We start from the raw sequence: 23,147 nt of genomic DNA on the forward strand, positions 1-23,147 counted from the left end.
TGGAGGGTACATATAAAATGTTTTGTAATTCCTACACTATTCACCTGATTTGGATGTAAATACCCTCAAATTAAAGCTGAAAGTCTGCAGCACATCTTCATTGTTTCATTTCAGATCCATTGTGGTGGTGTACAGAGCCAAAATGCTGATAATTGTGTCGATGTCCAAATATTTATAGCCCCTGACTGTATCAGGTTTTATTACTGCTGGAGTAGTAGACTAATGCCCCAACTTCAGATGGTAACAGTTACACAGTTAAATCCACACTGTGTTTTATGAAGTCACGTGACAGAGAGGTGAGAAAGAGCTGACTGATTTGTAAGTTTCCAAACATAAAAGATGACTTACAATGCACAGTTCCTCTATCCGTTGAGCTAAGTATCTGATGGGTCTGTGACCATTGTTCCTGAAGTTTGTGCAATCTGCACAACTGCCATATTTCATCATGATGAAAACTTGTAAAATGTAACATAATTTACAAAAAAGACCAACTTTCTCAATCGCAGCCACCTAGACTCACTACCACATTCTACTGCACAGTGCACTGAGGCAGAGACAACACCCTTATATGAGGTAATATGATGCAAAAGGAACAGTTCTTCAAGCTAAAGCACTGCTTTAAAAAAAAAACTACTTTTTCAGATGAATTTTCAAACCGTCACTTTAAGAGACATTAAGTATAAATTTAGTGAAAAATTTCAGCCCACAAGTTGCTCTGAAATTGTATTTGTAAATTGCCTGGTTTATGACCAAATACAGCATTAAATATTCCCATTGTCATTGTGAGCATATTATCATGCTGACATTAGCTTTTTGCTCAAAGCACCACAGTAGTAAAATACAGGCTAACACACAGCCCTGCAAGGCCTATGTGGCCCTTCTGATATCATTTGCTGTCAGACGTGTTTGATTGGGGTATGTGTACGCCTGTAAATATTAGACTTTAAACAAACCTTGATCTCAGGTTTGATAATGTAATGCTTCCAGTAATTCTTCATTGAGGTCAGCTTGGCCACATTTTCTTGTTATTTTTGTTTATCGTAGACTGTGGTACCACTTCGTATTTAAGCATTATTTGGAGAACAAGTTATATTCACATCAAGTTTCAAAACAGATTTTTAGTATGCCTTTCATAGCTGTATTTTGTGAAAGCTACAATACTTCTTTTTGTTTCACTCACATGTATGCTGTGCTTGAATTGCATCGGAATACATAAGATTCACAATATGAGCCTGAGCTCTTTAGTACCTGATTTTGAATTGGTTTATTATGGATTATTTGTGCAATGAATGGTTGAATCTAACATAAAAACTTTTAAAACCTTGCAGTCACTGCATCACTTTCAAAATGACTGACAGTCCTAAATAGACTAAGACAACTAATCTAAATTATTGATGTTTCATAATATTGTATATGTTAACATCACTATTGTTTGTTTGAATCATAATTGGATGAGACAACAAATCTTAAATGTTACATCTACAGTACAATCGAAACTCTTCAATTATATTTTTGTGAAAATAGACAATTTGTCAGATTAGATGAGGTCTAATAATGACAGTTACCATGCAGTTGTGGTGTTTTGTGTAATCCTGTACACCGTTGAGTACTATACTGTTGAAGATACAGCATCAGCATCACTGGCTGATGTTAACATAAACTGGACTATGTCATTACCACCCCAAACCATAAAATTTGCACTGACATTCTTGCACTGCACATCTTTGCACTTTTAAACTTTATTTTTATTTTTTCTGTTAAGCCACTTTATCCTCATCTCTCACCCTTGTATATATTGTAAATATTATTACTATTGTTCTATTATTATTTTATTCTTATCACTACGTCTACTGTTACATAAGCTGCTGTAACAATGTAAATTTCCCCTGGAGTGGGGAGAAATAAAGAACTTTATCTTATCTTATCTTATCTTAAGATATTAACTACAAAATAGTAGTAGTAATACTACTACTGGGATTTATTGTTGTTCTTGAAAATTTGGACAATCTATTAAATTATAAACTAAATACACACTCAGGCAAAATAAAAAACAATAAAGTACACAGCCAGTCAAAAAAACAAAACTTGGTGGTTTAGGGTAGTGCTCCACTTCAGCCTGTACTCATGAAACTTTAATCACCGCTGGATGCTTTGGTGATTCAGTTTGATAAAATTGGTATTTTTAAATAGCAGTATATAAATAAAAAATGTTTTCGATGCTGCACCATGAAAACAGCCTTTAACATTGGAACTGAGTCAGAACTAGTTTTTTGATAACATGTAATTGCATTAGTTATCTATATTTCAGATCTGAGGGAGCGGCATTAGTCTAAGTAAGATGTGTGCACCCGCTGTACCTGAATTATATATTTGCAGCAGAAGAATCACATGCAGGTTCCTTTAAAGAGGGTCTGTGAACAGTGATTCGAATCAGTCAGCTGCACCGTGGACCATGTGTGCATGCGTCCTCCTTCCCTCTCATTCAGCCGTTTTAAAACGACACCTCCCCCCTCCTTCCCAAATCCTGCTCCCGCTCCGAGTGCAGTCATTTCTAGTGCAGAGAAATGTCCCTGGTGACACTGAGGGATGACGCAGGCTCTCTTCCTTTCTCTGTTTCACTAACCCCCCCCCCTGCACTAACACCATCTTTTCCCTCTTTTGACTTGCTCTCCCCTTCTTTTTTTGCTCTGGCGCTCCCCCTTTCTCCATTTCCTCTCTCTGTCTTCCTCTCCATCTCTGCTCTTACTGCCTCCCCCCTCTCTCCCCTCCTTCTCTCTCTCTCTCTCTCTCTCTCTCTCTCTCTGCTCCGGCACTGCAGTGCTGATTGTGATTGCACACACACTCACACACACAATCACACAAGCACACACGCACACACACAGGAGCGTAGCTGAGAGGCAAGGACTGCAGCAGCATGCACCAACCGCGGCTGAGCTGTTCAGGGACTCGAGGAAGGGGAACTGAGGAGAGAAAATAGTGTACTATCTCATACCAGCCTGCGTGTGCATCTTTGCAGCGGTGGGAACGATGCATTTCAAGAGCGGATAGCTTATGTTATCCGGCCTCCTCTGCACTGCCTCTGCATCCCATTCACCCTGCTCCTCCCACTCCAACGCTTCCTCCTCCTCCTGTCTACAGCATCATTAGACAGGACTACAGATTGACCGGGACTGACGAGTGGTGGATGGTCAGGTTTTGCCCCGGCTGAAGGATTCCTCTGTGGCTATGCTACATCTAAACCTGCACTGATGGCTGGATTGTAACTGACATTGGGGGCTAGAAGATAACCCATAACCAGCAAGGAGTCTTGGATGTGTGTGTCATTCTTTACCGGTGTTGTCATTGGCGCATTTCCTCTTTTTCGCTGGTTGTTTTTGCCTTCTCTGAGACTGGCTAGCAGGCACTGCAGCATCAGGACCGCAAGACCCATGAAGCGGTAGGGCATGAGGACCCAGGGGCGACCCAAAGGAAGGGCTTGAGTGCTTCCATTGCTACCACTGCTGCTGAGGTGCTTATCTTGATTTTTTTCCCCAGAAAAGGGTGTCTGGTGGGGGTTGGGGTGGGTGGTGACAGCACAGGTACCTAGGCCCCTGCAGAGCAGAGCGGGTGGCTCTTGCGTAGAGGAGGCAGGCAGGACGTCCTGTGGGAAAGAGGGGAAGAAGGGTTGGCTCGAGCATTGGGCTCCTGATGGTGGCTATTTTTGTCTCCCCTAGCTGAGTGATTGGGACAGCGGGTGGAAGAGAAGATGCTTATGGCCCGAGACACGGCGCGGGACGAGGCTCAAAAGCTACACAGGAAGTGGCTGAAGCACCAGGCCTTTATGGCAGAACTGGCCCGCAATAAAGAATGGCTGGCCAAGATAGAACAGGTGAGTAGAGGTGACCAGGGGTTGTTCATTGAGATGAGGGAATGGGTTGGGGGGGATGGATAGAGAGGTCAGACAGGCATAGCAGGTGAGGAGGAGGGAGGGCACCATGGCAAAGGAAGCAGTTGACTAAGAAATGGTGTTGATGGTGGGTGTGGTGGCAGTAAAATCGAATAGGTGAAAGTGGGTGAGATGTCATCACTCAGCTTTCATTTCATCACTTGGCTTGGGGACATCCTGAATTACATTTTCAAGGTTATGTTGTTATACTGGCGGTGTTGTTTTCAGGTTCACAGGGGGTGTGATCCCTCTGGTTCTTTTTGGTCTGAATTTTATTGCTTGGTTTTGGAGGCTACAGTGAATCATGTAAAGGACATGTAAACCTTTGCAGCAGTGCAGGCCAGACATACAGGGAGTGCACACTCTTTTATTTCCTTGTATTTACAGATTGTATCTGATACAGCTAATTTAAGATTAGTTTACATCATGTGAACATTTTCTGGTTTGCTTTTCTGCCATACACTCACACCATGCTTTGCTACCCAGACAGCGCAACATCCTATCCACACAGAATGTTCTCCATGCCCTCTGCCTCTGTGAAGCTCAGGTGGGCTCTTGGCATGTAGATCAGTCAGTAAGGCTCCATTTTTGCTGATGGCACTATGCATTTGCCCAGTTTAAGTCACAAATGTATTGTTGATGATATTCAGGAGAGATGATGACAAAAATAAAATACAAAGTTTGCATGAACCATAGTTTTTGCTCATGTCATAGAGTTGTACATTTATCTGTTTTGTTGGGTACGTTGGAACATCATTGAATACTTGAGCTTTTCAGCTATGTAAATTGCTGACTTTAGGTATACACTGTAAATGTGTAATGATGCATCATAGTAGATTCAGATTGATGAGATCTTTAAAATACTGTGATCTGGTTAAAACAGGAAGTGCTCTTTTGCTTTCAGCCCCCAAGCAGTGTATGAACATTGGCAAAATGTCACATAAAAAGCATTTTTACAGCTGCAATTTTATATTACCCCCCTTTTAATAAATAATTTAATCATTATTTTCTCAGTAGGAAATTAAGTCAGGCTGATGAGCAGCTTACTCATTTTCTTTGAGGCGTTTCAGTGGCCTAAAGCTGCACCATGGAAAAATCTATCAGTGCATTATCATTTATTGTGTGATGTGTACTCTGTCAGTAGTGGTTTTGATTATTTGATAGTCAGTTTTTATACTAAAGCTTAAAATGTAAACAGAGAAGTCATCCATTTATACCAGTGTTAAAGTGTGACCCTACTCATTATTCTCCTTGACAAACATTTTTTTTTTAATGAGTTGCAGAAGTTTATCAGACTTCGGCCTTGCTTAAATGTATTTACATCTCTGAATACATCCTGAGAGGATTTGTTTACATTTCCTCGTGTTTGAATCATTAATTTTTTATTAAATACATTAAGAAATTCATTAGACTATAGATTTTTACACACTATTTTTTGTAGTATATACTGTATTATTAAATATTCATAAGATAGCAGTGTAACTAATTACAACCACAGCCCTTGAAGACAAGCCCTACAACGGCATATTACCTAATCAGGAAATCCTCATTAAACATCTTGGTTGTCCATGTGTGAAATGTATTTTAAGGTTTATCATGATATAGTCTAGACCCTCCCACTGAGCCAGACACCGTGACGTAGTCAGCCACGATGCTGAAGAGCTGAAAGATGACTTTTTATAGGACTATGTTGTTAACAATCTGTGTGCAAAAATGTTGGTGCTTTATGATGACACTTTGATGTAGATATCATTTTAGCTCCCAAAGTTAGTCAGAAAATTCATGCAGCCGTATTCATTTGTTTTTTCCACTGTGTTGCATTCTGTGCAGGAAGAAGTAGTGCAGGATGTGTCTTATTTGGCAGCTAAGCAGTACGCTACAGTATAGTAATACTTCTTTAATTCACATGAATACCTAAGATCTTATTTCCACTGTCAGGAGTACAGATACAGTTAATAATCAAAAGTTGCAACATAACTCCAACAGTGTTGAAAAATAGTTACTGTTGTCAAAGGCTTAGAGGTTTGTAGTTCTTCATGCATGCCACCCATTATGGCATTGTTATTGATTAATTTGAATTACAAGACAGTGGATGGCAGGTTAGCTGAACCAATATCTTCCAAAAATCCAGCATTTGACTTATTGCCTGCACCACTAAGTTCTGTCAGATCTATTTTGACATTCCATTTCAGTTTGTATAATATAGTGCTGAAATACTGTCAGTTAATAAAGTAGTACATTGACAGAAAATGTATCCGCAACCACACTAATAGTTGATTTTTCTTTCACACATTATGTTTGTGAAATTTGTTTGTTTTATTTGATATTGAAAGGTAAAAAAAAAAAAAAAAAAAAACATTTGAGAAATTATAAATGAAAGAGCAATGACTGTAGTGGAAAAATTGTATTATTAATATATTGAGAGCAAACCTTGAAGGCCTGTTGTTAACATCTAATTACCTATTTTAGTGTCTCCAATGCTGGTGAAATAGAATAAAATTGCTTTGATGAAGAATGATCCCTCTTGATGCTTGAGTGATTGTCTGTTTTTATAGCTATAGTTCATTAAAATACACACTGTATAGTACATGTAAGAATTACATGTACTATGCTGTTTTAATGAACAGCGTGTTACATTGTAACTAAAATCTTTTTCCTTGACATTTTCTTTATGAACTTAAACAATTAAAATCATTCATACATTTTTTTTCATTTGGCAGCTACGCAATAGGTGTTCTGACAACCAGTAAATCAATTTAAAAAAAGAAAAAGAATGTTATTTATGTCCAGAATGTTCAGTAGTGAGGTAGTAACAAAAATCTGTCTTAATATGAGACCTGGAAATGCAGTGTCATAGTTGTTTTTCTTGTTATTCTGCCTTTATGACCTAGTGTTCAGTGGACACAGACAGGAGGCATGTGAAGTGAAATGAGTGCAACATGCAACAAAAGTACTGGACCAGAATTAAACCACACAGTTAAACCATTTGTTTCTTCTACCACTAACCCAGTGAACTGTGAAAACAGTAAACTTCAGTATTTTGAATTTCCTCAATTTAAACAACATTCTTAATGTTCTGTCTGTCATGTGACTCTGTTTAGAGAGACATGGAGAAGCCTCTGCCTAGAATGACATCTCAGCTTAAAGTGAAAACAGAATGGAACAGGACACTCCTTTACTTGTGAATCATCAGTGTAATTTGTATAACCTTTCATGCCAAATACCAAAAAAAAAATAAACTGAAAGGACTGACACTGAGTGCAGAAGATGGCTGCTCCATAAAGATTGTTTCTCCTGTGCTGGCTGGTATGGCCTCCTATGGGTTCCTGTGCACGTAGACACATATAGACGGTTAAAGTGACCATCATAGCCTTGCTAACATCACTTAATCTACCCCACCACTGTCTCTATCGTTACCTGAGAGACAGAGAGAAAAGATGACGCTGCGTCCTGCCGTGATCGGAGAACTCTGCGTCCTTTTGGAAGGGTTCCCGCCTCGGCCCCTTACCTCTGTTCTCTTGCAGTACTTACTCAGCACATGAAGCCAGCCACACAGCTCGAGGCTGGGTTGTGTATGTGGAGGATCTGTGGGTGCTTCTCTGTTACAGTGAGAGGACTCACAGCTGACCTTGTGCCAAGCTTTACCGTGGGCTCAGGGGTCAGTGGTTTGTAAACACATACAAAACCGTGGGACTGTCTAGCTTAAGCACATAGATCAGTGATAGACTAATGAATATGGACCACTTATATAAATAAAAATGGACACTTTATCAACAGCTCATCTGTGTGTTACTAGGGCCTGGTACCCAATGCATATTTAGTGATTGGAGTTGAACTAGAATGGGGTTTTTGTGGTTAGTTTATACTTTATGTTCATATTCACAATATTGAAAATATTCCGGCATCAAAATATTTAACTGCTTCCTTTTATCAAAATCCCAGAAGCTATTGTTAACGTTAGTAACGCCTGTGTTTTTCGTAGCGTGAAATGTTAAAATGTCTTTTGTAAAAAATTGTTTAAACTTTCTACATCTTGTCTGTAGCACTCAGCTACAAGTGCCACCTTAATAGGTTGCAAACACACTTGCAAAGTAGTTTTCCAAAACATAATGTTTTTACCTAAGCAAGTGAAATTTGCTATTGTGCATTTATTGTGGACTATTTTCAGATAACATGTAGTTCTCTTGTGCGTATTTAACCAGACAGCGTATATGCTATTGCTGCATTCAAGTTAATGAAGAAAAATGTCACCCAGGGTGCAGGAGTGGCTCATTGATGTGCTGTTAACACATTCATTTTGGACAAAAATGGAGCTCAAACTAAATATTGCATTCAAAGTACAGTAAATCTTACATCCAGCTCCTGTATTTGTTTCATTATTTTTTTTAAAGATCATGTTTGTTGATACTATGTCTCAGTATCAGTGTCCTGTGTTGTCTTTAATGATATGTGGGGAAGTGAAAGACAATTTCCTACTGAGTGGACAGTAAAATCAAAATACCTAACTGGCACCGATTAATAACCTACCATATATCATGCTTTGGCTCCTATTTAGGACCAAGTAAATGCTGGTTTAGATCTCATTGTGTGTTTGTTCTTTGATTACAAAAACCACTATAGAATATCACCAGACTTCTCATTGCAACACATCAGGTAGAGACATTGCTTGATATTGTCTTAGTTTGGAATCAGTTCCACAGTTTGCAATTTGAAATTAGACTGTACAAAATTATAATAATAAAATTATTTTTCAAAATGAAAAACTGAAAATATAACTCCAAATGACTGAAGTAAATGGTTTTATTAAACTGTACGTTCTCTATGATTTGTAATTCCTGCTGTTTATTGTGAAATATCTTAATGTTTTTAGTTTTTCACTTTGAAAATATTTTTGTAACATGTTATTTGCAACATCAAGGTGTTGTGAGGGTATATAAATTTACTAAGAATAGTAATATGATTTCAGGGTAGTTGGGTTTGACCTGTAGGTTATTGAACTGGTAATAAAAGCGTCATACAGGAAGCAAATGAAGCAACAGTGACGATACATAAATGCTAAAGGCTAATGTTGCTATGTGAACATTTCATTCAAGATCAAGAATATAACATCTCATGCTCAGTTAGAGTAACACAGGTATAAGTCAAGCATGAGATGTTATATTCTTGATCTTGAATGAAAATGTTCACATATATACTACACAAAACTACACAAATACTCACTACACAAATATTCCAGTCAAAAGCTTGGACACACCTTCTCATTCAGTGGTTTTTATTTAATTTTTTATACGTTGTAGATTAATACTGAAGACATGAAAATTATAAAAGACTACATATGGAATTATGTTGTAAACAAAAAAAGTGTTAATCTTCATTATTAATCTACAATGTTGAAAATAGTACAAATAAATAAAAAGCATTGAATGAGAAGATGTGTCCAAACTTTTGACTGTTAGTGTATGTGTTGGTATGAGAACCGTACATGTTGTTCAGGGGGAGCTAATACCTTAATGCCTAGCGTATTGCCTCATGTAGACATCTGGGTAGTCATGTTTTAGACTACTCATGGAGTACACTGTGTTCATATTTTTGCACTTACCAGAACTCTGTAGTGTTTACTCACCAGCACTGACATCAGAATATTTATTTATTAGAATTTTGTAATGTTGTTGACCAACTAGTATGTTAGCATTATGCAGTATTAATATTAGGAAGGCATGATATTGGATTTTGCTGATATCGGATGTGCTGACATTTTCCAAATCATTTTGTGCAACTGCCAAAGTTGATATGTGCACATATTTTTTCTACCTATTGCCTGAAAACATCGAGTCTCTCCTGTTGTGGATTTACTATGTTATTTTGCCTACTCTTATAGTGATGGCCCACTGGCATGTGCTGCTATATAATACTATGCTCATGAAATGCACATATTCACTACACAAAACATATCAACTACTTTAACTTACATGTAAATAATGCCAGATTTATTTTTAGGTAACATTTCAAACAAAACTGTAAACTTCACAGGCCTAACAGGCATATTCTGCCTGTCAGTGTTCACTTTGGGCCAATAGCAATATTGTCATGCATCCCTAACTAATATATCTTAACCTTTTAAGTAGCTCTTTTGGGTCCATGTGGCTGTTGTGTGTGAGATTGGATTGTTCGGTGGAGTAATGTCACTGTTTCTGCATCTTAATTGGATTTTCTCTTATCTCATGTTAACTACATATTTGAACACTTTTATCACTTCAGGTAGAGTGTGACAGTTTATTGTTTGTGTCTATTAATTATTGTAACAATGATGTCCTCTTGGCCAGGTGTCTCATGGAAAAAGACATTTATCTCAGTCCATTTTACTTGTACTAATTTACAAAATTGTTTCACATTAGTTGTAACAAAAAGTTTTGCTTTGATGTTATGATCTAAAATATTGGGTCAATCCAGTGACTTGTTGGCTAGACTTAGTGAAGACATTTCAGGTACATATAATACATATAAATGCTTTTCATTTTGCCTTGCTGTTACCCATATACAGCACAATGAAGTCTTGCCATCTTCACTTGTACTTGATCCAAAAACAGGTTACAAACCGAGATAAGTTGTGTCGTGCTTCATAACAATCTTTGTGCAAACACCACAACTTGCAGTATATTTGCTATACACTAGAAGGCGTGCAACTCGAGGTGACTTCTCAAGGCTTTTATTGACTTGTTGACTCTAAAAATTCTCTATTGATACTCTGGGATTTTATAAATTACATTAATGGATTGTTGTGCTTTATTTTAGTCATCATTGTCTTGAAAAGTCTTGTAGCCCCACAAATCCATCTGAGGTTTGAGTTCAACTGGTTGGTTTCACTGTACATTTTACCACCCCAAAGTGACTTTCACTGGTTTTGAACTTTTCAAAAAAAAAAAAAAAAAAGTACAAGCAGGACAAATGTTTTATACTGTATAACTGTACATTTTACCATATACAATCCCATTTTGTATTGGCCCTGTCTCTTAAAATTACCTTCCTGTACAACTAAGCTGTTTGTAATACATTTCTAACAAACATAGCTTTGCCATTTATTTTGTTGCTTTACTGCTTTTCAGTCAACCCATTATATAGTAATGGGATGAGATTTATTAGCCTAATATAGTGGAGAAGCTTCAAACATGTGACACGGTATTTTCACTGAAACTATGATATTTTCCCAACCGGGCCAGCTAGTTTTGGTGTCTAAGCCCAACCGAACAGCAGTTGAAAGTGTCCTTCTAACATGGCCTTTGTGGGTCTTTAAATCTGGACATATTTCCTATGATGTCATATTCTCACCTTCCATGTAGAAAATACATATTTCTTTTTACATGAAAATGAAAATGCAGGTTAATTGCATAGAAATAAAATGTTTGTGAGTCAGTGTTGATTGCATTCACTTAAAAACACTTCCACATACATCATCCCAGGTATTCCAGCAAACAGCACCTTGTTTTAATAATAATTGCAAATTTTATTGCTTATTATGCTTGCTTTGCGGCCTAACACTTTAAAATTTTTTTACAGATAAATTTAAATAAATTATATTTTATATTAACTGTCTCCAGCCAAATATTATCCCATAATGTAGAAAACTTACATATCCTTTCGTCCTCTTTAGGAGCATGAGTTTGGGTCATCAAAAATGCATTAGAACATGAATAGCCTAAAACATGTTATAGTATTAAAACAAATGCTATCCGTACACGATACTGATACATTACTGTGTTAATGACAATGGTTCTTTTGGAAAAAGCATCGTACTAGTCTTACACTGCATCTTTTTAGTCATATTCATATTCACAGTATGCTACAAGTACGCCTAAGTAAACCAAGCTCACCATTTTATACTAGTGTTAAAGTGTATGTCACAGCGAAAACTTGTTTGTACCATTGTGCAGCAAGTACTGTTTTTTTGTTGTTGTTTTTTTTTTTCCAAATTCATCATTGGTGTAAGTGTTATGCAGATAATAGTGTAAGTTCCACAGTGTTGCTTTTATTTTTTTTTATCTGTGGAGTAGGTGTGAATGCAGTGTTGTTTGTGCAAGTAGTATAAAGAGAGCTCTATAATCCCACCCACTATTTCACTATGCTGCATCAGCATTACAAGAAAACCTGCAGAATTTGGCAACACAATGCTACCATAATAGCGCGATTTATTTGTGGTAGCCATTAAAATATTGCACGATGTCAGCCATCACTGCCTCAAAAATTAACTTCACTGATGCCCTTTGGATCCAACTGTGCCCAGGCTGTAGCAGAGCCCAGCACACCCGCAGCCTCATTCCTGTTCCATAAACCTTTGATTCTTTCCCTTTTCGCTTCCCTTCTTCCTTTAGTCTGCCTTTCTCCTCTCCTCTCTCCACCCCCTCTCTGATTCCTTCTCCCTGTACCTCACTCTGTGTGTCAGTAAAGCCAAGAGAGAGGAGGGAGAGAGAGAGAGAGACCTGCTTTCTGCTGGCTCTGCACTATGAGAGGCAGAGCAAGGCTAAGGAAAGATAGGAGTGAGAGAGAAGGATGTGAGAGAGTGAGTGCTAGCAGCAGTTAAGCAGAGAGCCTGTGCCAAGAGAAGGGATGCAGCACTGCATTATGAAAGCCATAGGATATAGGTCCAACTCTCTGTGAAAGATAAAGCAGAGAAGCAGGATTTAGAAGATAAAACCCATCATATTTACAGTTGTTATTGCAATACGGAGCTAAGTAAATGTTGAATCCATCAGCCACCGTCACATATCACAGACCAGAAATGTTTTTTGTAAAATGTCTACGCTACGGCAGATGCAGAAATGTGCAGAATCTTGTGGTAGATGGAAAACACCTCCTACTCCCCCAAGTCTAGGTATGGGTGGTAATAATGTGTTCCAGGGAAGAGCTACATTGACGCAAAAGGGAATGCCACAAGCTTTGATCTCAACGCATCTCCTCTTCCAGATCACATCATTAACAAAGCCCAAGATTTAGTAGAGGGAAGAGGAGCAGAGGAGCATGGGCGAAGGACAGAACGGGGGTTTATTAGACTTACCATGCATGATTTTTAGGTCAGCCCGAGGCCAAATTTTGCTCCATACACCTGCTTCTCTGCAAGCAGGGGGCTTCAGCCTTGGCAAAGAGCTCTGTTGTGCCAATCTATTTTGGGGACAAAACTGACTTTAGCCACTCACTTTCTATCACTATCTGTTATTCTCCCTATTCCTTCTTGAAATAGTGAGAAATGTATAGTACATGTAGGTCCACAGGATTATGGTTCAGTATAATACATATTTACATCAGGTACATGTGTAGAGATTTGTAGTAGGGCTTTTTATTCCACATATTTACCAACTGCCTTTGGTAAAGACAATTAATGGAACGTTAGAAGTTATGTAAAAATCATTGGTATGAAAAAATTAATTGATTTAGAGTTAATGTTGATTTAGAAATAGATTTTTTGTGCTTGAAAATCTAAAATGGTGGACAGTTCTGTGCAGTACTTGTGTATATCACAGATTTCTGGTACCAAGTGAGCCAACAATCATTTCATGCCATAAGAACTGTCCCTTGAAGCACAACCTGACATTAAAGGAGTGTACGAGTGAGAAGCAAAAAAAAGCACTCAGCCAAGAAATGACAGTCCCACACACAGTGTAATTTTAAAATAAGATAAGTTTAACACTTGTAGAAAAAAATATATATACATAGTGACTTACAGTAAATGGATGTCCTGGTTTTGCTCAGCCTGAACTGTTTCATGCAGCATTTTATGAAGTGGTCTTTAACACGTTCGCCTTCTCTCTCCAGGAGGGTCAGGAGCTGATCCAGGAGAAGCCCGAGCTGCGTTCAGTCGTGCAGCAGAAACTGGAGGAGATCAGGGAGTGCTGGTCTGACCTGGAGACCACGACTAAGGCCAAGGCCCGCCAGCTCTTTGAAAACAACAAGCCCGAGCCGGCAGTGAAGAGTTACTCAGACCTCGACAACCAGCTCTCCCACCTGGAGCAGCAGCCTCCCCAGCTGGAACAGGCTCACCATCTGCCCACCTTCAATGAGCAGCTCCAGAAATTCCAGGCAAGTCTCAGTGCTCTCCCGGATCACTCTGAGAAGCTGTTTCACCATCGCTTGTAATCAACCAGTGCTTTATAAACCCAGGTGATTCTTTCACATGTGAAAGATGGCTGCTCTCCAACAGAAACTAATTAAATTGACTAAGTTACTACCAACCATTGTTTGTGGACTTACCTTCCTATATTCTCCACGTTTTCTAGTATACTGTCTTGTATAGTTACATACTTGCACCCAAGTGTGCATGAATTTTTAACTGCAGTTTGGCTTAAGCCGTGACATATTTTTACAACACTGGAAAAATTTCCCAGCCTACCAACATACTAGCCATATAAACTCTTGCAATACTGTTACTACATCTATGTAGAAATTTCTGTCTTTGAAACTACAGTTCTTATTATTACTCCAATTCTGTTTGTCAGTCTGTACTGCACATGTTGTATGGATGTGTGATACCCACTATAACATCTTTGAAACTGAACTTCAAATCACATTAGACAAGAGTTTTTAAATAAAGGTCAAAGAGCTTAAATAGAATGGATTTAAGTTAAAGTTATCCTGGAAGTACAGTGCTGTGAAAATGTATTTGCGCTGCTACGGATATCTTTTATTTTTGCTTGTTTGTCACACGTAAATGTGTCAGATCCTCAAACTAGTTTTAATTTAAGACAAAAATAACCTATGAAAACACAAAATGCAGTTTTTAAATGATAACTTTAATTATTGAAGGAAAAATGCTGTCCAGACCCTACTTGCCCTAAATGAAAGAGTAATTTCCCATTTATTGACCGATCTACTGAATCAAATGGCCAAATTCATTTGGAAGTTGGGTTCATTTTCAACTTTCCACGTGTGATGACTATTATGCTTGCTGGATCTAAACATAATATGTGTATCATTTGTGAAGTAGCTAAAGGGTCTCAAAAAGTAACGCATGATGCCACGGTCTAAAGAGATTGAAGAAGAGATGCTTTACAAAATCATTGACATTTGTCAGTCTGGAAAGAGTTACAAAGCCATTGCTAAGACTCTGGGATTCCAGAGAACCACAATGAGAGCCATTGTCCACAAATGGAGAAACCTGCAACAAGGGTGAACCGTCCCAGAGGTGACCGACTGACCAGCATTTCTCCAAGAGCACGTCAACATTTCATCCAGGAGGTCACAATACAACCCAGACAAACATCTAAAGAACTGCAGGCCTCGCTGGCCTCAGTTAAGGTTCATGTGCATAATTCCACAATAAGGAAGACACTGGGCAAAAATGGTTCCTATGGAAGAGTTACAAGGTACAAACTACTCTTCACCAAAAAGAACATAAAGGCTTGAGTGACATTTGCAAAAAAATAAAAATAAAAACAATCTTACATCTGGCATAAAGGTAATACTGCATTCCACAAGAAGAACCAACAGTGAAACATGGTGGTGGTAGTGTGATGGTTGGGGCTGCTTTGCTTCCACAGGACCTGGATGACTTGTCATAATTGATGGAGCCATGAATTCTGCTCTCTATCAGAAAATTCTCCACCATCATTTCATGACCTTAAGTTCAACACAAATGAGTTATGTAGCACGACAATGACCCAAAGCACACAAGCAAGTCCACCTGTGAGTAGCAGAACAAATTAAGGTTGTGGAGTCACCGAGTCAAAGTCTGGACTTGAATCCAATCCAGATGCTGTTTCGAGACCTTGAAAGGGCAGTTCATGCTCATAAACCATCTAATGTGGCTGAATTAAAACTATTCTGCAGAGAAAAGTGGGCCAACATTCCTCCATGGCGATGTAAAAGACTGATCACAAGCTATCACAAACATTTAACTGCAGTTTTTGCTGCCAAGAGACCAACCAGGGGGCAATTACTTTGTCACAGGGGTGAGGTTTTCAATAAATCTTCAAAAAAATCATCATTTAAAAACTACATTTTGTGTTTCATGGGCTATCTCTGTCTAATATGAAATAAATACGATTACTAGTTTGAGGATCTGGAACTATTAAATGTGAAAATTATTCAAAAATAGAAGATATCAAGTACTTTTTGACAGCACTGCATACAGTACAGAAAATGGAAATTTTAAGTGTACCTCAAAAGTAAGCACAGTTTCTGATTAAATCTTAGTTTACATCTTCAGTTTTACCAATGGAAAAAAAATAACTTATGCTTTTTTGACTCCACACTTTGACATTTACCTCAGCCAAAAGGATTATTTCTCCAACCACAGCACCTTCGCTCATGAGAAATGTTTGTATAACTAAAACACTCTAATCTGCCTTGATATGGCTAATGCTTTTGACAGACTGTATAGTTCAGCTCATTGTAGTTTATGTAATTCTCCCTAGCTCTGACGTGTGTCCACGGTGGCCTCTGTACTGCCATGGTCTCATACACGAGGTTTAGTGGCATTAAAAAATGCACCATATGCTTTTTTTTCCTTAAGTGAGGCAGCCCATTACATAACCCTGAAATGCTGTGATAGGAAAACAGCTGATGTACTGTGTTTGTCCATCCTTCATATGGCTGTAACATGACCTTCCCCTTGCCTCTGGGGCAGGCTATGGAATCCCAGATAGGGGACTTCTACAAGGATGTAGGAGAGCTGGGAAGCTTGCAGGGCCTCTGCCTACCCCAGCGAGGGCTGACGGCAGGTGACAAGGAAGGCGGCGAGCAATCAGGCGTAGTGGAGACCCGCATCGTCCGCCTCATTGAGCCCCTGAAGGAGAGACGCCGCATCCTGCTGGCATCCAAAGAGATGCACCAAGTAGCCCAGGACCTGGAGGATGAGATAGTGAGTATCACATTTCTAGTCCCTATCAGTTCAGCATCCTTTTATTTCATATATTCATCTTAAATATACACAGTTTTTAAATTACCTTCTCTACATTGGTCAGAGTTAGCACAACTATTTTGATAAAATGAAACAGGGTATATTTTAGGAACTCAGATATTGGAATAATCAACGCAACACGCTATCTTTGCCATAGCTCCCATGTTTGATCCTGCACATAGATCATATATTCTATGTACTTTGAACAATGTAATGACCTAAATGTGGTTGCTTTAATAGTTGTGGATTCAGGAGAGGCTTCCGTTTGCTTCCTGTAAGGATTATGGGAATAACCTCCAGAGTGTACAGCAGCATGTAAAAAAGAACCAGGTATGTGTCAAGGCTATAGTTTGGCCAGGTGATGCAATCTAGGCCTGCTAAGTGTGGGAACTTAGGTCTGATTGTTCCTACAGACACTTCAGAGGGAGCTGACGGGCAGGCGAGCACGCGTTGAGGAGGTTCTAGACCGAGCTGGAATCATTGCTTCGCTGAGAACTCCGGAAGTGGAGTTTGTGCGTGAGGGGGCGGGGCATGTACGCCAGCTTTGGGAGGTTTTGCAGCTGGAGACGGAGAGGAGGTCTGTGATGCTGGATGCTGCTCTGCAGTCTCAGCAGTACTACAGTGAGGCAGCTAAAGTGGAGTCCTGGCTGTCGGGGCAGAAGCTTCATCTTGTCAATGAAGAAAAAGGCACGGTATGTACAGCTCTGACACTCATACAGATATTTATTGGCATAAATTGTCATCAAAGTGAACATGTGAAACTTGTATCTTGACACCATGCTGGTGTTTTTCAGGATGAGTCGAGCACCTTGCAGCTGCTGAAGACCCACCTGGCTCTGGAGCAAACCGTGGAAACATATGCAGAGACCGTAGGCATGCTATCCCAGCAATGCCAGCGTCTACTGGAACTAGGACACCCAGACAGGTGTGACATTCTCCTAGAAAAGAATTTTTATTTTCCCACATTGTAACTACTGTACAGAATAATACATTGGTAGCGTTGTCAAGAAATGTTTTGTCTATAGCTTTATCATTGACTTTCTCTCAAATTTCAACAGTGAGCAGATCACCAAGCAGCAGTCCCACATAGACCGACTGTATGTGTCTCTGAAGGACATGGTGGAGCACAGAAAGACCAAGCTGGAGCAGCAGTACTGGCTCTATCAGCTCAACAAGGAGGTCGAGGAGTTAGAGAAGTGGATCACTGAGCGCGAGTCGGTGGCCAGCTCCACGGAGCTTGGCCAGGACCTTGAAGACGTCACGGTCAGTACATCAATGCGATTTGAGTATTCATTCTACCTTAACCATAGGAAATATTAAAGTTTTCAAGCCTCAGTAACACCATGAACCATTGTCCTATAACTGCAGGACATTATTCACATCAGGAATCTCAAATACAATTTTTAATTTGATGATTGAAAATAATCATTCGACTCTGCTTTTTTTTATATGAGACTGCAGAGGTTATTCATTTTGGAAACCTAATAGATATACAGAAATACATAATCCAGCCTATGGATATTCTATAAAGGTCGCCAATGGCAACTTCAAGCAATACACTTAAACTCCAGCTACAAAAAAAGAAAGGTTAATAATCACGTCTCTGACAGTAGGTGTTTTCTATTCAGCCAATGTGACTCCTTGCTTCACTTGTGTCTCCTCCTCGCCTCTTAGCTCCCTCCTTCCTCACCAAATAGCCATTAGCGTTTTTCTGTTTCATTCATAATTTGTATGTCGCACACATTCAAAAATTTTTATTTTGTCCTGAAAATAATTTTTATTTTCATTATTGATTAGACAGCTTTTTTTTTCATTAATCAATCATTTTTGCAGTTGAAAAATGTTCTTTCATGCGTTTATAATCAAATGTAGACGCATTTCAGCTCTATACATGAACATTGTTGCGGGTGGTTCTTTCTGTTTCTACACGTATTTTGCCAAATCTACCCAATGATGGTTATGCAGAAACATGAATCTCATAGGTACCACTGCTGCCTGGCCAGCTGACCAACCACTGAACAGCCAAACTAAAGCCAATTCATAGTTTCTGTATCCCGGTGCATTTAGTGAAATGGGACAGCAGATGCACCTGCTGATCCATTCGCACTACAATATAGGGTACGCAGATGGTTGAATACCCCTCATATTGAACACAGAAAAACAGTGTTCCCATATATGTTTCTTAAGGGCTGGCTGTGACTTTGCACTTTTTGTAGGATATATCAGCTGGGCTATAGATTGCTCTGTACTGTGTTAATGATCATTCCTGAAGCCTGCCGAACAAAGTGAGACAGCACAGGATTTCTGGAGAATTTCAGACTTGGTTAAATGACTTTCAGTGATGATTTAAAAAGGTGTGGACAACTGAGAATTTCCCTGCACTGTCTCTCCTCAGAGTAAGCATTTGTTTTCCTTGCTCATGCACGGTCACTACGCCTGCAGTATGTACAGTCCATGTGGTCACAGATTTTGAGTTGCAATACAGACGTCCACAGAGGCACGATGAAATTAACGTTGAATATCCTGGTGGAAAGGCAGATACAGAAAGCATGAATTGGCCTTAACAGGTTGATTAAATAGAAAAAAATGTGCCATGGATACACCTGTCGCTCTTCGTTTCATGTAAGACACATTAAAGGGAGAGTCAGAATGGGAGAAAGCATCAATATATTTATATATATATATATATATATATATATATATATATATATACACACACACATACAGTGGTCCCTCTCCATATTATGTTCACTTTTCGCAGTCTCACTGTATCGCGAATTTTTAAATTGCATTTGGTATTGTGGATTTTTTGCTGTATCACGGGATTTTGCAGTATATCGGCATTTTTATGTATTTATTATTGTGGCGAGCAGCGTTGAAGAATGACGCTGAAGAATATCTGCTTTTTATGTGCTCTGCAACTGGCAGATATACTTTTATTTTGACACACAGAGAGCGATACTCTAGACAATGTGGCAGGAAGTCATCATACACACGACACTTCACACTCACAGTCCTGACAACACTTAACCAAATTAACTAGGCTGACTGAACCACAAAACCACAATAAAACACAAACACTAATAGCACTGCATCACTAACATAAACCAAAATAATTACATTTAAACCCCCAACACCCCAAGCTCCCATGGTGCATTGCGGCACAACAGTTCAGTCATAGACTGGCTCTGCGATCGCTACATTATTTTAATTATTTTTGCGGTAAAATAAGTATTTTCTAGCCTAAAAAAATTGAAAACAATATAAAAAATGTATACAAATTAATAATTAAAACATATTAAAAGAAAATGTAATCAATATAAAATGCGTAGCGTACAGCGCTGGGTGCTGATTGGCTCAGCGACCGTAGCATCAGTCTCCTCGATCTCCCGTGTGTAGCATGCATTCAGTATCTGCCTTGTCCATTTCACATAGACCTCTGATCGCTGGGCATAGTGTTGCTCTGGAGTGTTATACGGTGTGTAGGGAGGGTTTATGAAGCCTTAAAATATATATAAATAATAAAATAAATATGGTTGCTACTTCGCGGATTTTCGTCTATCGCGGAGGGGTCTGGAACATAACCTCCACGATGGACGAGGGACCACTGTATATGTATTTAATATTCTATACTTCATTGATTTCACAAGTAGAAATTCTCTTTTTGTATATGAGGAAGCAGGGGTCCAGCTTCTGCCACATTACAGAATCCCCGGGGAATGTTGGGTTAAGGGCCTTGCCCAAGCAACCAACAATGAACTTGAACTCCCAATCTTCTGATCAGTAACACAAAGCCTTAACTACTGAGCCGCCACTGCCCCAGTTAGTGGAATGGAAGGCACACAACAGAAGGGTTTAATATTATGAACCTCATAAGGAAGTAGTGATAACAGTACTATTGTAAAAAAAAAAAAATGAATAAGCTCATGTTCGTGTGTACAGTCCTGTAGGATTGCATGGTTTATGTGTTTCAGGTTCTTCAGGAGAGGTTCACCAAGTTTGTCTCAGAAACCAACAGCACTGGCCAGCAACGCATGGAGCAGGTGAACAAAATGGTGAACGAGATGATTGACTGCGGCCACTCGGACGCAGCCACCATCGCCGAGTGGAAAGACGGACTGAACGAGTCATGGGCCGACCTCCTGGAGCTGATGGAGACCCGCAGACAGATGCTGGCAGCCTCACACCAGCTGCACAAGTTCTTTACTGACTGCAAAGAGGTACAGTCAAAACAGACATCAGTCTGTGACTCAGGTGTACCATGTTCTTCATCACCATTTTAGGTAGACAGTCTGGCTGTGATATGCGGCTTCTATTTTTAAAGCACTCGTGATGACAGCGCTTTCCTGCGTTGTAGGTCTTGGCTCAGATCGCAGGGAAGATGAAGCAGCTGCCAGAGGTGAGGGCGTGCCAAGCCAACATCACCAATCCAGCCACCCTGCAGAGACTCATGCACTCCTTTGAGCATGCCCTTCAACTGCTAGTTGCACAGGCAAGTGATACAACTTCTCTCTGTGAATCAGTTACACGGTGTACTTGCTGTACTTCAGAAACGGAATGAATGAAAATAGATTTAACCAAACCTATATTAGACAATAAAATGCATTAATGGCTCAATTCATAGACCTAAAGACGAATATTTAAATTTGGACTTGTTTGTTCGACCAACAGTCAGAATCCCAAAATAAATCACTTAAGTTCAGTCTTCTTACACAGTGATTATTCTGATAGTCATATTAGTGTGTTGAAGCCACTAACCCTTTTTGTTTTGGTTTAGGTGAGGCAGCTACAAGAGAATGCTGCCCAGCTGAGGACCATCTATGCTGGTGAGAAGGCTGAGGCAATCATGGTCAAAGAACAGGAAGTGATGGAGGCTTGGAAGGAGCTACTGACCTCTTGTGAGGCCAGTCGCGTCCAAGTGACTTCAGTAACCGACAAAGTGCAGTTCTTCTCAGTGGTGCGTGAAAACCTTATGTGGATGGAAGGCATCATGGGCCAGATAAGATGGGATGAGCCAAGGTAAGACACTATGTCCTTGTTAAGCTATGCGCTTTCTTTATTCTTCTGTGTTGAGATGCACAAAGACCTTATTGTGCTTAGTATGAGGCACAGGTTTCAAAATTGCATTTTGTGTGTCAGTGTTCAGTTAAACAGAAAGTCTCTGTGGTCTTGAGTGGTCCCTGTAGACAGAATGTCATTACTGTGTTGTGTAGAATTAGGTTGCTGTGTCACCTTGACCTAATTTCATATGACATCTGTTATTCAATTTTTCATGTGATGTAATAAGAGGCTATAAATTTTACACTGTAATAACTGTCATTTTTTGCCATTTTTCTTTGTCAGCTCCACTGTTTAGCTTGCAACTTGAAAAACTGCCACATTTGCCTTGAAGTTTTTTAGCAGATGTTATAACAGCATATGCATGTGCATAAAGCACTATGGGAGCGGTAAAGATGGCAAAACATATATACTCGTAATTTATAGTGCTGCACATATTTGTTTTTCCTCTTCAAGTAGGGATGCTTCATTGATTTATTAGCCAACTGCAAAAAATAATCGGCTAATATTGTGATATTGTTCAATTTCAGAAGAACACCGATGTTGTCTCTAAGAATAGAGGGTGTCATATGCTATGCAGGTCGCAAAACCCTTTCCAGATTTGTGATTTTGGGCAGTTGAAATGAAACTGGCTTGACAAATGTCTACACACTTGAGGCTGAAACTAATAAATGTTTTACGTTTTTACTTCATGAAGTACTTGATTTCATGATTAATTGTATATCAACTATTTTGTAAAAGTTGGTGATCATAGTCACCTAAGTCAGATCTTACTGAGTGTAAGATGTAAAATGTGCAACCACAACAGCCCCGGTTCAGATGCTAAATTGATTCTGGTGGTGTGGCTGGATAAACATCAAGGGGTCTAGCTATTAAAATCCATCCATCTATCCATGATCTATACACCACTTAATCCCCATTAGGGTCGCAGGCAGGTTGGAGTCTATCCCAACTGACTTAGTGCAAAGGCAGGGGACACCCTGGACAGGTCACCAGTCTATCACAGGGCTGCATATAGAGACAAACAACCACACTCACATTTAACCTCTGCATATTTTTGGACGGTGGAAGCTGGAGTACCCGGAGAAAACCCACACAGGGAGAACATGCAAACTCCATGCAGTAAGATCCCTGGAACCAGGGATCTTCTAGCTGCAAGGCGACCAAACCACTGTGTAGCCTATTAAAATATTTCAATCAAAACAACAATGTGAGCCAAAGCCAGAGGATTAATCTCTGCAGAATACAAAATACAATAACGCAAAATTTACAAACATA

At 39.4% G+C, this 23,147-nt stretch overlaps 1 protein-coding gene across 2 annotated transcripts in view; it reads left to right on the forward strand.

Moving 5' to 3' along the window:
* Window positions 1–2,815: 2,815 nt before the first annotated feature.
* The window catches only part of sptbn4a (spectrin, beta, non-erythrocytic 4a), a 28,277-nt gene continuing 7,945 nt past the window's right edge, over window positions 2,816–23,147 (forward strand). The window contains exons 1-11 of one of the 2 annotated variants that reach the window (XM_023281534.3): window positions 2,816–3,508; window positions 3,714–3,868; window positions 13,730–13,993; window positions 16,539–16,772; window positions 17,052–17,141; window positions 17,225–17,503; window positions 17,606–17,736; window positions 17,870–18,074; window positions 20,786–21,031; window positions 21,169–21,303; window positions 21,589–21,830. In XM_023281534.3, coding sequence (XP_023137302.2) covers window positions 3,746–3,868; window positions 13,730–13,993; window positions 16,539–16,772; window positions 17,052–17,141; window positions 17,225–17,503; window positions 17,606–17,736; window positions 17,870–18,074; window positions 20,786–21,031; window positions 21,169–21,303; window positions 21,589–21,830 — 1,949 coding nt within the window. In that variant the 5' untranslated portion in view covers window positions 2,816–3,508; window positions 3,714–3,745. Of the gene's footprint in view, window positions 3,869–13,729; window positions 13,994–16,538; window positions 16,773–17,051; window positions 17,142–17,224; window positions 17,504–17,605; window positions 17,737–17,869; window positions 18,075–20,785; window positions 21,032–21,168; window positions 21,304–21,588; window positions 21,831–23,147 lie in introns of both variants that reach the window. The other variant, XM_023281533.3, reaches the window with a different exon arrangement.

Source organism: Amphiprion ocellaris, chromosome 14 (assembly GCF_022539595.1).
Source record: "Amphiprion ocellaris isolate individual 3 ecotype Okinawa chromosome 14, ASM2253959v1, whole genome shotgun sequence".
Classification (NCBI taxonomy): Eukaryota; Metazoa; Chordata; class Actinopteri; family Pomacentridae; genus Amphiprion; species Amphiprion ocellaris.